This window comes from Mus musculus, chromosome 4 (assembly GCF_000001635.26).
Source record: "Mus musculus strain C57BL/6J chromosome 4, GRCm38.p6 C57BL/6J".
Classification (NCBI taxonomy): domain Eukaryota; kingdom Metazoa; phylum Chordata; class Mammalia; order Rodentia; family Muridae; genus Mus; species Mus musculus.
In genome coordinates this window covers 89297291-89312216 of record NC_000070.6, presented here as the reverse complement: position 1 = coordinate 89312216, position 14926 = coordinate 89297291, and the positions used below count along the sequence as shown (strand labels likewise).

Here is a 14926-nt window from a genome sequence, read left to right as displayed (position 1 = left end):
CATGGTCCTAGATGGGGAATCTGACACACGTACTACCAGAAGATGCGCTCTGAAGTCCTTGGTTTTTATCAATAAGGCACCTGGCTTCCTTTAAGACCTCCTTCATAAGCACTCTGAACATGTTTTGTAATAAGAACTGCCCAGCCGTTCCCACACAGCATCTCTGGGCCCAGAGTTGTTTGGCAACAGACATAATGTGTGCCTCTCTTCCTATTTCGCTGTAGCAACAGTTGTAACATTTAAAAACTTTAAAGCAGTATGTTCCTTCGCTTGGTCTCCCCTAGCAGGATTCGGGAGCCAGGCAGCACTTGATCTTTACGTTCAGAGAGGGCTTTAATGACAGGTTCACCCTGTTTAATGACAGGCCCAGCACCACACCCGAGTGTTATTGTTTCATTATTCCTGCATAAATGCTCTTTATTACATATGATAACTAAAAATCAAATACTTGCTGAGGTGGGTTTAAACCAGTAAGAGGGCAAACTAAGATACACAGTACACACTTGGATCTGGACCTTAGGGGCTTTGGGAGGAGGCCTGGTTAGTTATATACTGATTGTCTTTGAACTCACCTCTCAAGTAGGTGAGTACAGGCACACGTCCAGAGATCTTAAATTCTTATCATCTACTTTTGTGTGTGTGATGTTACCTTTCTCTTTAAAAAAAAAAAAAAATTAACTTCAGGATTACAACCAAAGCTCAAGGGGAAAAATGTAAAGACAGGCAAAACAGGATCCTTGGGATGTGTTATTATTCTTCTGGCTGACTAAATAGGAAGACATTGTCAAGTGAAAACTGCTTGGTCTAATGCTAACTGTGAAATACCGCCTAGAGATGAACTAGCCTTGCATGACAGATGTTACAACTTTCAGACAGCTTCAGAAAGTAGAAATTTTTCACTCTAAAGGCTTTCTTTCAGTCAGTCAATTGCAAAAGCGCGATTGATGCCTCCAAAGCGAAACCTGCAGGCCTGAGCTAAATAAAGACCTCTGCTCCGCCTGCTGAGTGCAGAGGCACAACTTTTTCAAAAATAGCCAACCGGCCACGGTAAGTTCCAGACTAGGAAGCTTAAAGTTCTGCGCAGGCGTCTAAGATCTTCCGACTCTCAGATACCACCCCACCCCGCCTATTTGTCTCATGACGTCACCAAGTGTGGGGGAGGGGTTAGAGAGCAGGCGTGGTCTGAGGGGGCGGGGCCGGCGGCGGTGCAGAACGCTGCAGCTCAGTGCCTGCGGGCTCCCTACCCGGCGTGAGTCGTCTGTGCCGGCGGTGCGGTTCCCAGGCGCTAGCGCTCGAGCGTTCCCAGGACGCTCACCGAAGCTACTGGGTCTCCAGAGGGGAGGAGCCGCTCAGAGACCAGGCTGTAGCAATCTCACGGCCGGCGAAGGACCATTTCTGCCACAGACCGGGGACAAGGGCATGTTGGGCGGCAGCAGTGACGCGGGCCTGGCCACCGCCGCGGCGCGGGGGCAAGTGGAGACGGTGCGGCAGCTCCTGGAAGCCGGCGCAGATCCCAACGCCCTGAACCGCTTCGGGAGGCGCCCAATCCAGGTAGCGAGGGTCCCCAGGCCTTACCGGCAGAGGGCGCACGAGCGCGGTGCCCTCCGCGGCTGTGAGTTGTAACTGGGCACCACCTGGGCAGCCCTCTGGTGCTGGCTGTGTGCGGGCCCGACGGGAGGCAGGTTTTGCAAGAGCAAAAATCCTGAAAAACAAAAACGATCGAAACATCCCTCGGCACTAGATTGGTTTTTTTTTTCTTCCTTTTGCGACGCTGGGTCTGGTTCCGTACAAGCTGGGCAAGTGCGCTATCTGGGAGCAATGTCTCCAGCCCCCGAATCTTTGCTGCAAAGGTGGAAAAATATACCAGTATTTATTCTGCCATCTTACAGTCATAGAAAGAAGCCAACACTCAGAGAGCAAATTGTAAAAGGGAGGGTCAGATAGAGAGAAGGACACGATAACGATGAGATTACCGGTTACATGGCCTAGATTGGGGAATCCCACAGAATTGGAGTGCGTGGGGCGAGGGAGTTCACTGTGAACTTGTGAACAACGGTATGAATCCTTTTTTTTTTCTCGTTCCTCATAAACTTAAGGATTTCTCCAACCCAGCACTTAATTCCTTGTATGCGGGCAGTAACAATGTGTAGTTTTTCACTGTTTAACAGGCACAGCCCTCCCAACAGAACACTTGGGTCCTTTCTTTCGGGACGACAAAGAGGTTCCCTAAACATTCATTTAGGGACAAATTGAGATACATTTGTTCAGTGTTTACTAATGCTTTTGTGCTCTCCTGATGATTAATATAGTCGCCGTTTTCACTCACCTCACTGTCCATCTCTGGGACTATGAAAATCAGCACTCCTGTTAATAGTATGGTTTAGGAAAGGTACCATTTCTCTTCAGTTTTTATGAAAAAGGGGTGTTTAACAAAAGAATTTTTTAAAAGTTAAAAAAAAATTGTAAAGTGAGTATAAAGACCGTATAAAAAATTTTATTTATGGCTTTTACTAAAAACTTTTAAATCTTTTTGCCGCTGTAAAAACAGCCCTTACCTCGCCAAAAGAAAGAAAAAGGTTATTGTGTTCCTTGAAGGAAGGAATATTTCTAATGTTAATATAATTTAAAACTGTCACATGATCATTGCCACTGTGTAAATTTCAAAGCACATAGGTCCACCAGAACCAGTGACTGTTTAAGACAGATACCAAAACCTGTTTTATTACTAACTTAAAATGTAGAAGCAAATGTTTGCACAGTGTACAACATACACAAATAGCTGCAATGGGGAGTGCATCTTCAAAACGTTGTTGGTTTTTCTTAATTATGCATTTTTTGATTTTAGGTAAGAGTCAAACTTTTTATACAGAAACAAAATCACCATTAAAATTTTTGTACAATATAAATGAATGTTAATTTCATGTTACAGTGTATGTTCACTGTATATCATACTAGGTTAAAATGTTCTAAGAGGCTTTGTTTCCATAATGTTATATAAGCTTAGGATGTGACAGCTTTCTCCTGATCTCCTATGCACAAATGATCAGACTACATACAGTGTGTGAGCACAGACATTCATGACATTGAAGGAGCAAAACCTTTTTAAAAACTGCCTTGTTTGTTTTCTCAAAACAAACAAACAAATAAACAACCCATTATGTGGTGTCCTCATTTGCTTTCTGTTGCTGTGAGGAACACCAGGAGCAAATGGAGCTTAGAGAGAAAGGGTTTTGACTGGCTTACATTTAATTGCTACAGTGCATTTCTGATGAAGTCAAGGCTGGAACCAAAGCAGAGATCATGGAGAAACACTGCTTACTGGCTTGCTCAAGGCTCAAAGTCAACCATCTTTCTTCCAGGACATGTGGGACATACACCCAGAGTGGACTGGAACCCCCACACATACACATTTGTCATTAACCAAGAAAATGTCCCACAGACCAATCTGGTGGAGGCTTTTTTCAGCTGAGGTTCCTCTTCCCAAATTAGTGTGTCAAACTAACCAGTGAGTATGGTTGGCCAGACCTGGAGGGTTAGAGGGAAACAATATGAAACTTTATATATAAAGCCTGGTTTCTGGTGTTCTGCCTGCAAGACAAGGCAAGGTTGGCACAAACTATGAGAGTAACCAACCAATAATGCCTGACTTAAGGCCCACTCCACAAGATGGAGCTGACATTGCTTGAGTGATCAAGGTCCAGAGACTATAGCTCAGCAAACTAGGGTAAAACCAAATAGTATTGTTCCAAAAAAGGAAAAAAAAAAAAGTACCAATAAAATGACATTCTGCTGTACTTAGACATGTCCGGTCTTGCTCAGCCATCCTCAGAGAAGCTTCCTTCTACAGCAGACATGAACAGATACAGAACCCACAGCCAGACAATATGAGAGACCTTGGAACACTCAGGCTTAAGTGGGTGTCTCCATCACCTCCCTCCCCCACAGGGCTAAGGGAACCCTGCAGAAGAGAAGGTAGAAATAGTGTAAGAGCCAGAGGGGATGGGGGATACCAAGGAAACAAGATCCTCTGAATGATCAAAGCTCTTAACTCAAGAGACTAAGGCGGTCTGCATCTGCACCTACACCTCTAACCTGCACTGGATCCTTTGTGTGTTATATTATGGCTCCCAGTTTAATGTTTTTATAGAACTCCCGAGTGTGTGAAAGAGTGGGTCTCTTGAGTCCGGTACCTTCTCTTGTGCTTTTTTCCCCTCTGTTTTGTTCAATTCCAATGTATTAGTTTTTGTCTTGTCTTATATTGTATGCTATCACTTAGAAGCCAGATTGTTTTGTTTTGGATTTTGGTTTTTGTTTTTTTCGAGACAGGGTTTCTCTGTGTAGCCCTGGCTGTCCTGGAACTCACTTTGTAGACCAGGCTGGTCTCAAACTCAGAAATCCACCTGCCTCTGCCTCCCAAGTGCTGGGATTAAAGGTGTGAGCCACCACGGGCCGGCCAGATTGTTTTCTAACAAGGGAACCGATCCAATCCGATGAGAAGGGAGATGGGGAGGAGCTGGGAATGTAAGGAGGGGATATCGTAAGCAGAATTTATGTGAGGGGAAAGGTCGATTTTCAGGAAAAGGGTAAAATAAAGTATTTTTTATAAAGTTCAGACTAAGCTAATAAATCACTTAACGAAATAAGTCTCTGTTGTCCAACGTTTCATATAAGAAATAAGCCATTTCTCCGCCCTTTCTTATTGCTTCACCTGTGGAGAATAAAATGGAATCTATGCTGAGTTCAGCCTAGGCTATGATGGGTGGGGAATGGATTGAGTAAGCAAAAGAGAAATCAGACACCTGAAGCTTGCAAGCACCCTTGCTGCCTCCCACCCCCACCCCACTAGAAACGTCAGTATCAGTTTTGTAATGTCTGAGGCTCTTTATCTTCTTTTCCCCTCAGGTCATGATGATGGGCAGCGCCCAGGTGGCAGAGCTGCTGCTGCTCCACGGAGCAGAACCCAACTGCGCCGACCCTGCCACCCTTACCAGACCTGTGCACGACGCAGCTCGGGAAGGCTTCCTGGACACGCTTGTCGTGCTGCACCGGGCAGGGGCGCGGCTGGATGTGTGTGACGCCTGGGGCCGCCTGCCGGTAGACTTGGCTGAAGAGCAGGGCCACCGTGACATTGCGAGGTATCTGCACGCTGCCACTGGAGATTGACTGCGGGTTCCCTCCGCCTTCCGCAAGGACTTCTTTCTCCCCAGCCCCATCTAGGAAGACTGCAAGCACGAAGAGGGCCACCAGCGCCCAGCCTGCAGGCCTTCCAAAACTTGAACCCTACCCAGTAAGACAAAGCCAATCAGAAATAACTTCCTACGCATTTTCTGCAGCTGGATCTGGTCCTTGAGCCTCACCTTGAAGCCAAGGGGATCACCAAGGAGATTTAGTATTGTATGAAGTTCCCGGGCCCTCTACCTTTCAGGACGCGGTGTAAAATAGCAAGGGAAATTCTTGGATCTCCACAAGCTGCTGCTGCAGGGGAACTGGAGACAGCTTGACATTTGTTTGACATTTGGGTGGGTGCAGTCAGTACCTTCCCCTGTGAACTGAAAATGCAGATGATCCACAGGCTAAATGGGAAACCTGGAGAGTAGATGAGAGGCACTGAAGTGGTTTTATGTACTGTCATGTGTGGGGATTCACCTGCAAAATGGCATTTATAGAAACTGAGAAGTCACCTCCAGCTCGACAAGGAAATAGTGAAATTGAAGACAATAAATTTCCACTAAACTGTGACCCACAGTTGCCTTGATGCCTGGATTCTGACAGACTCAACGTCCACAAAGCCCAGTGATGAATTGTAGTGGTAGCAGGTTACTCTATGCAAAATAGTTTAATAACCACTTTAGAAATTTCCTACATTTGAGTTGCTCTTTAATAACAGTGTATTTAAAGAAAAAAAAATTTAAAGAAACAGTGAAGTTCAACTTGGTTTTGTTTGGTTGGTATTTTGGTTGGTTGGTTGGTTGGGCTTTTTTCCCCTTCTTTCCTTTCTTCTCAAGGCAGTGCTTTCCTCTGTACCTAAAGCTAACCTCAAGCCAGGCTACCCCTGCTTTATTCTCCTAAGTACTGGGCTTTAGCCTGCACCCCTCCCGAAATCCAACATCTCATGAAACCAACACACCTAGTTGCAAAGCACTCCTTGCTTTTCTCTTTAAGCTGTCTATTTCTCTGCTCAGTGCTCCTGTATGGTGTCTCAGGGGGACTATTCTAGGTGTCCTGTTACATGACAGGCCTGCTTATCTAGTCAGTTACCTTGGGCTACTCCCCGAAGGTGACTAAAAAGGAGATTGAGTAAGTATATGAACTTACTGAGATCAAGGGATGACTTATGGGCTGTATTGCTGTCTACTGAACAAATTATGGGTGCCCTGGGGGGTGGGTTCCAGTGTGGCTCGGCTTATTTTACATTGAAACAATTCTTACATCGTTTTAATAAAACATAAACAGTATAGGTAGACTCCAAGATGTGGAAAATTTGACATTAAAGTGTATTTGCAGGCTGGAGGGAGGTGACTCACAACTACCTATAACTCCAGTTTCAAGGAGAATTAAAATCTCTGCCTCTACAGAAACCTGTATTCTTGATACTTCTGCATACACACCCCCAAAACACACACACACACACACACACACACACACACACACCTGCATGCACGCATGCGCACACACACAATTTTAAAAGAAAAAGAAATCTGGAGCCTGGAGAGATCTCCATGGTTAAGAGCCTTTGCTGTTCTTCAAAGTTCCGTTTCCAGGAACCATAACTGGGCCACGGTATTATGACCTCCTCAGGCACCCATACATGGCATACACTCATATTTTCACACAAATATTTCAGAAGTTCATGTATTTTCATGCACTTACCACTAACTCCCAAATGTTAAAAGATTCAAAAATGTTCACTGCTTGCCCTTTGTAATAAATCCAGAAAATGATTTCAATCATTTTTTTCTTTAAAATCTACTTTTTTATAGTAAAACATAAGACTTACCCTTTATGTCTCTAGGTATCAAATCTAGTGAATTCTCATCTAAAACAGAGAAGAGGAACTAGGAGAGCAGCTTGAGAGTAGAGTGAGCTTTGAGAGTAGAGCGAGCTGCCTCTGCACTAAAAACACAAAACTTCCCTATCTACTCCTTAGCGCTCAAATCAGTATATTACCTAAGAAGATGAGTTGAGAAACAGTTCGTATCTTTTTGGGAAGAAATGGCATATTTATGGATAAAGTTTACATTTACACTGGGCATGCTTTAAAACATATGTGTTCCTTTAACACTTAAGCCTTCCATTGTATGCAAAAGTAAGTCAACTTGGCGCCCAAATGTGGGGTATTTAAAAGTTTACAAATATTGAAACTTCCTTAGCTTGTGGCACAGGAGACTGGCAAGTCTGGGGGGGGGGGGAAGGGGGCACACTTGGAAAGTTTTAGTGCAGCATCTGAAATGTAGGTGGCCCAATGCTTATAAAGATAATTGTAAACAATTATTATCCAAGGAGGGGAAGCAAAACTCGTGATTGCAAATATCAATACCTGTATATAGAAAATCAAGTTTAAGGGAATTTTAAGGGAGTAAGAAGGTTCTATATGTAGGCAAAGGATAGTCTCCGTCTCCCCTTGCTGTTTGAATTATAATAGGCATAATCATGTCATATCCATGTCATGTGCACTTGGAGAGTATAAAATGTTAGGATTCCTGAACACAGTAAGGAATGGCTGAATCAAGCTAATTAGCACATTCATCAACTCAGACGCCATTATGCAAAGTGACAGGTCACAAGTCCTTCCACATATGTTAGACTCTGAAACTCACCAAAGCAGACATTTAAAAGGTAGTTCCAAAGACAGAAGGAAGATGGGAGGCATGTCACAAAACTTCACGCCAGAAAATGTTTGCTTTTGTCTTTAATTCTAGTAAGTAGTAAGAGTGTGTAGATATGCAAAATGTTTGCTTTTGTCTTTAATTCTAGTAAGTAGTAAGAGTGTGTAGATATGCTGATTTTAACGGGGCTACAACAGAAAACTCCAGATGCTCTTATCACAATGACTACACTTTTGTGGCCACTGTACCATCCTGTACCAAATCATGAATGATACATGGGTAAACAGATATTTTTCTAAAGTGCAGAAAAACATGATCTCCTTTACCTTCTAGGGGTGGCTCCTCTCATATAAAATCTTGAAAATACAGATACCGTATCCAACGTGTTTTTTTCCTGGAACTCATTCTGTAGACCAAGATGGCCTCGAACTCAGAAATCTGCCCGCCTCTGCCAAGTGCTGCCAAGTGGCATACGCCACCACTGCCCAGCTCCAACACACTTCTTACTCCCCAAAGAAACTCAAAACTCAAAGTTACTGGAGCAAAGCTTCCACCTCTACCTAGGCTGACTGACTCTCTGCCCTCCTGCGCTGCCGGCCGGCTGCCTGCGGCCTGCTGCAAAAGACTCCTCCCACTCCTCCTCTTAGCCAGGGCTGAGTCCCCTTTAACTCTTTCCTTCCCAGCCTTTGGCTATTAAAAACAATGAGTTCGTGAAATTCGCAGGCAAATGGGTGGTACTAGGGAATATTATCCTGAGTGAGGTAACCCAGTTAAAAAGAACACACGTGGTATGCATCCACTGATAAGTGGTTATTAGCCCAGAAGCTCAGAATACCCAACATAAACTCGCAGACCATATGAAGCCCAAATAGAAGGAAGACCAAAGTGTGGATGCTTCAGTCCTACTTAGGAGGGGAAACAAAATACTCATGGGAGGTAGAGAAGAGGGAAGGACCTGGGAGGAAGAAAGGAGGGGAAGAAAAGGGGACAGGATCAGGTGTTGGAGGACGTGGATGGGAAGTCCCGAGGGTCCGCAATTGAATGGAGGTGTGTAGCTGTGGGGGATAGGGAACTGGGGGTAGCCACTAGAAAGTCCCAGCTTTCCCTTCTAGTCCATCTTTTGGGTCAGCCACTGACCTACAGAATCGATTTCTACCGGGGACCCCCTGAGGCCACACTGAGCCTCACACTGGGTGATTTTCCTCTGGCCCCTCCATTCCCCTCTGCATAATTATTCTTACTCCCGGTAGCCTGCGTGCGGGAGCCCCTCCTCCCATCCCAACTGCACTCTCCGAAGAAGACTCCGTCTTTTGGTAGAACCTGGTGCTCCTAGCTCTTTCCCGTTGCCCCTCAGCCTCTCCTCTATTTCTTTGTGTCACGCATCAACCCACAGAAGTGCTCTACCAGGAGACCCCACAGTTACCGTACTTGCCTAAGATCTCAGAGTGGACAATAGCAGCCAAAGAAGGGAACACTCACCCAACAAGGATGAGACCAGATTTGTATACCAAAAAAAAAAAAAAAAAAAAAAAAAAAAAAAAAAAAAACCACCTCAAACACAACTCCAGCTGGCTAGATACAAGCAGAAAAGCACCTCCAAGATAATCTGCCTCCTCCAGAAGCCAGTCACCACTGCACTAGACCCTGAGAAGGTCAGGTTAGCTGAAGCATAAGGGTCTCAAAATAGCAATTATGAATACAGTCAAAGACCTTAAGGAGGGTGTGAATAAATGCCTCAATGGAGACTGAAAGACACAAATAGTTGAGTGAAGTAAGGAAAATATGTCAAGACACTAAAATAGAAATGGAATCACTAAAGAAAATTCAAATTAAAAATGAAAAAAAATTAGGATGTGAAACAAAAAAAAAAAAACCCTCAGATATTTCTTAGGTGAAGAATAAATTATTGCTCAGGCCATGAAATAGAACTCAAACCTGACACTATTAAAGTGGCCAAGAACCTAAAAACTACAATTAGTCATGACCTAGTCACATACCTACTACCATTACTCTGCTAAAGGAACATAACAATGAAGTGACTCCTAACCACAGACATTGCTACACCTATAGATCAATGCCTCACTTGCCCACAGCAGAGAAGCATCTTCTTGCTAACAGAGTTTCACAACTGAGCAATGTGCAGAGAGTGAGAGACTTTGAAGTACCCAGTCCTAAATGGGATGTTTTTATCAAACCTCTTCCTTCAGCGCTCAGGACACTGTGTGGAAGAGAAGGCAGAAAGACTATAAGAGCCAGAGGGGAGCAGAAACTGTCTTCCAGACCCAAAAGGACTGATGTACCTATGATCTTACAGAAACTGTGGCAGCATGCACAAGTTTAAGAACTAAAGGAATGAACACTGGGTCCCATCCCTAAACAGGAAGCTATCTGCAGTTGACACCCACTGTCATCAGCAAAATCAGTTTTCTCCAATAGTCTCTCTGGTGTATCAACCACATCTTCAGGGTAGGCTCCATGAGAAGTTGGCCAGCTTGCATTGCTTGGCACTCTTCATTGGTTGGTTTGCTTGTTTCACTGGTCTTTTCCTTGCCTGTTTTGACTTTTGTTGGGGGAGGGGGGGGCTGGAGTTGTTTTTGCTTTTGTTGCACGTTTTTTGTTTGTTTCTGAGAGACAGGAAACAAAAGTTGGACAGGTAGGGAAGTGGAAAGGCTCTGGGAGAAACCATGATTAAAATGTATTGTAAGAAAAATATTCTTGAGCAAAGATTATGGAGCGCTCATTTTCATACTGGGCTGTAAGAACGAAAACTATAATTCTAATTAACACTTAAATAATCAACAGTACCTAAAATGGAATGTTTAGGGTTTTATTATTTTAAATAACTACAATAGGGGGAAAAAATCACACAGGTAGTAATGTAAACCTCTCACTTGATTTATAAAATCCCTTAGCTTCTCCTTCATTCCTTTTGGTCTAAAATATTTGAATTTGCAAGTTTGAGGAGACTGTTATTCCATTCATATTTAAAGAAATGGATCATTCTCAGTGTAAAGCCAACAACATACACACATTTAATTCTCCACTGCTCTTCACAGGGAAAATGTTAAAGTTATAGATGATAGTTAATACAGTTTAACTGCCTTTGTAATGAAAGATAAGTTAATTTCCTTTTACATTCTCCCAGAAGCTGGTAATTTTTATGGCAGGTTATAAGCTTCACTATGGCCAATACTTAGTCACTCTAAAAAGGACAAAGCAGTGGGATTAAATATCCACAAAAGTTACAGGACACATCTGACGCAGCCGCAGTGGTGTGAATGGCAGAAGTCAATGTCCCCAAATATAACGAGGTGTGTGCATGTGGGTATCTAGCCACATCCCCATCCTGACGTGCTGGGTACACTCCCATTATTAGCATAACTACTATTTAATTTATAAAAACTCAAGTTGTTACTTGGTGTCATTTCAGCATTCAGTTACTGCTATTGATGATTTGATGGACAGACTCATAAATTTTAAAAAAATAATTTCAAATTTAGAAATTATCTGAAGAAACAATAGCAACTGAACCTCAACATTTTCAATGCATTCTCCCATTCTACTTGTAACCTCTGAAGAGAGAAGGAAAGAGGGGTCGGGGAAGAAAAGCCAGGCACTGCTTCGCATTATTCATTTACCCACGTGGCTTACTGTGTGGCTAGTAAGTCACATGGCTCTATTAAGTCTCAATTTCTGTTAGGTGTGAATATGGAAACTGTATCAGGTCCTTTCTGCAATCCTATCATCACTAAAGTTCTATGCTTCTCGACTCTCTCCATAGCTGACAGTGATGTCTGTCTGTGTATATAAGTAGGTAAATCTGTGGTTTTTTGTGAGTATTCTGTGGCCCTGGGGCAGAGAATCCATTATAATATTACATATCTATTCATGGAGAATCCTACCCTGAGCCACCCATGTGCTGCCCCGGTTCAATGAAAAACTAACAGACAAGCCAGAAGAAAGCTGGTAAGACAGAAATACTTGGCTTAGTTTTTAAAGTGTTTCTCAATTCATCTTAGTTCAGATTTTTCTGTTGTCCTTTCTATTTTTCTCCTGTTACTCAGACCTAGTTTCTTGTAGTCAACTAGGCAGGCAAGTTCAATATAGAAAACAATGTGGGAGTTAGCCATGTTACGTTAATGTAAGGACACTGAAAATGTCATTTTTTAGCCGAGCGTGGTGGCACACGCCTTTAATCCCAGCACTCAGGAGGCAGAGGCAGGAGGATTTCTGAGTTTGAGGCCCGCTTGGTCTACAGAGTGAGTTCCAGGACAGCCAGGGCTACACAGAGAAACCCTGTCTCAAAAAACCAAACCAAAAAAAAAAAGAAAAGAAAAAGTCATTTTTTGTGTGACACATATCAAGGCTTTCTGATATGTGTTTGTGTAAGAATTCAGACAGAGAGAAAAAGGGAAGTTGGAACAGATTCCATACTCCTATCTTTTTACAAATCTGTCTCCTTGCTCTTCCAGAAAACTGTGTCTTTCTGGGGACTTTATTCTCTTCTGCCCCAGTTAAGTAAGTACTATCCAGCAAGCAACAGCGCTGGGGCAGGGCAGTGCCTTACTGGGACTTGCAATAGCTGTCAGTGGACTCCCAAACCAGAGGGCAATGTGAAAGGTCTCTGCATCTTCCTGAGAGATGTAATCCTGTTAAATTCGGTTTTGTTGTTTCTAAGTAGAAAATAACTTCACTGTATGCTGTTGCATATTTTATAATCTGGTAAGAAGAGATAATACAAAAATATTAAGCAGTCACAATGTAGTACACTCATAAATACAAGGTGTGTTACTGGCAACAGGTTTTTAGGTTTTGTTTTTTTTTGGGTTTTGGGGGTTTTTTTGTTTGTTTCTCTCAAGACTGGGAAGATGTGTAGTCAGGGGCTCCCTGCTTCGTTAGAGGTTAGGATGCTCTTTCCCCTTTCCTTCTACACAGAGGAGCTCCTCACAGTTTCCCCTGCCCACACACCTCCCGGAGTCAGAAGCTATACCCATGCCTGAAAACTGTCTGGTCATACCCTATTACCTACCACCCCAGTCTCTGGACAGCCACCGATATTGAGAGTTACCACAACAAGCCTACTCCAGGATTTGCAGTGGCTTTTGGTCTGTTTAAATCCTAAAGTAAACAGAAAAATAAATGTTGTCTTCTTTCTAGGAAAAAAAATTAAATGATATTCTATTCTACCTTCAAATATTTAGTATATTTAGACCATGATGGTGTTGGCCCCATTAGTTACTGAAAAGCAACAGATATGTATGAATATACATATATATCATATTTTTCATACATGAGCTTTAAGACAAGATTTGTTGATTCAAATTTTATATAAAATAAATATATACGACCATCTAACATATAAGTTCCTATACTTCTGGAAAGCAACTTCAAAACACTGAAAAGAATTAAACTATTTTTAATATCCAAAGTTAGCAGTTTACTCAAAATATTTAAGTATCAATCCAGAAACTAACTATATTTTATATATATGTGTGTGTGTGTGTTTACATATATACTTATATATAAACACATATAATATATATTTATTATATATCTATATTGCATATATATACTATATATATGTGTGTGTGTGAATGTGTATAATTGTAAACATACCTACCTCAACACATTTAAAATACAAGTAGGATCACACTCATAGTACCGACTCCCTCCTGCTAGCACAAGCTCTCTGACAGCCCCCCAACCCCCCTCCCCACCCACATATACAGATGCACTTCCATTTTCACAGCTTCACAGTTTTGTATTTGTGGCTGAGTCCTGATTTGGTGGATGGGTCATGGTTTTTAGAAAACAAAAAGTCACTAATACATCAAGTTTCAGGTCTATTCCCTTTTCTTTTGCTACTGTATACTATCATAAAGAACCTTTTCTTCACATTTCCATGATCCAGAGAGAAATAAATTGAAGTGAAATTTCTGCAGCAAAAGGAGCAGCTTTATCTATATATGTGTGTACAAAGAGAATTGTGCAAAGAAAAGTCTTAGCTCACAAGTTTTCTTTATACACATATACTTTCCCATGCTTACAGATATGTATGTATATACTTAGAAAACACATTTTTCATACATGAGCTTTACGACTAGACTTGTTGATTCGAAACTTATATAAAATATATAAACATACACGACCATTTAACATGCGGTTTCCTATACTTCCATATGCTGTCTGTAAGTATAATATGTATGGATATATATTTTCACATATTTCTGTATTTCTGGATACTTACTTGAATTACAAGGATGAAACACCGGAATCTAAGGATACCATTGTAAAGCATTTCCAAAATACCTGCAGTGAGTTCTAATAGCATCCAGAAAGACTGCACCCGCCCGGACAACACTGTCACCCTTTCTCTCTCACTTACAGCTACATACCATTGTTTCTGCTTACATTATCTTACTGCCATTATATTTTCAGTTACTCTTTGGCCATTTGTATATAACGTATTTTATATGCTTTGCAGATCTTTTTGCATCTCAAATCTCCATCTTTGGGTGGGGGTAGTTAAAAGCATAATAAGAAAGATTTTACAGCTTTGGGTGGTTTTGTTTTTTATTCTTTGGTGTGAGTATACATGTATGCAAGTTCATGTGTAAGGGCCCACATGGGGAGATCAGAGAACAGCCCTTAAGGTTGGTTGTCTTTTACCTTATTTGCTGATCTGTATGTCAAGCTAACAGACCCTCAGGAGATTCTCCTGTCTCCACCTACCAGCCAGCTGTTGAAACTGGGATTATAGAGGCAGACTACTATGGCCCAGTTTGAGCTCTGGGTATTCAAACTTGGGCACTCATGTGTGTATAGTAAGTGCTTTTATCCACCGAATCATCTCAGCCCTTGTTGTGGATGTTTTAAAACATGGTCTCCCAGGCTGGCTTCAAATTCATATTCTCCCTGCCTTGGCCTCTATAGTACAGGTATTATAAATACATGCCCAGTTACTCACTGGCCTCTTTTGTTTAACTGAATAAGTTCTAGGAGGAGTGCATGTGTAATCATGTTCCTGTGTATAGATGGATGTGTGAGGGTTAAAGGTGAAGTCGAATGTCAGTCTCCCCCACTTTACATACTGAGGCAGA

The 14926-nt window shown here is 42.3% G+C and overlaps 1 protein-coding gene and 1 long non-coding RNA gene across 2 annotated transcripts in view; one reads left to right on the top strand and one right to left on the bottom strand.

Moving 5' to 3' along the window:
- Gm12610 (predicted gene 12610) overlaps positions 1 to 14926 on the bottom strand; it is a 223442-nt gene that overhangs the window by 206405 nt on the left and 2111 nt on the right. The gene's annotated exons all lie outside the window — the stretch shown is intronic.
- Positions 1185 to 5928, top strand: Cdkn2b (cyclin dependent kinase inhibitor 2B). The gene is made up of 2 exons (NM_007670.4): positions 1185 to 1551; positions 4903 to 5928. Exons 1-2 carry the CDS (start codon positions 1420 to 1422, stop codon positions 5161 to 5163), a joined length of 393 nt encoding a protein of 130 aa, NP_031696.1. The 5' UTR covers positions 1185 to 1419; the 3' UTR covers positions 5164 to 5928.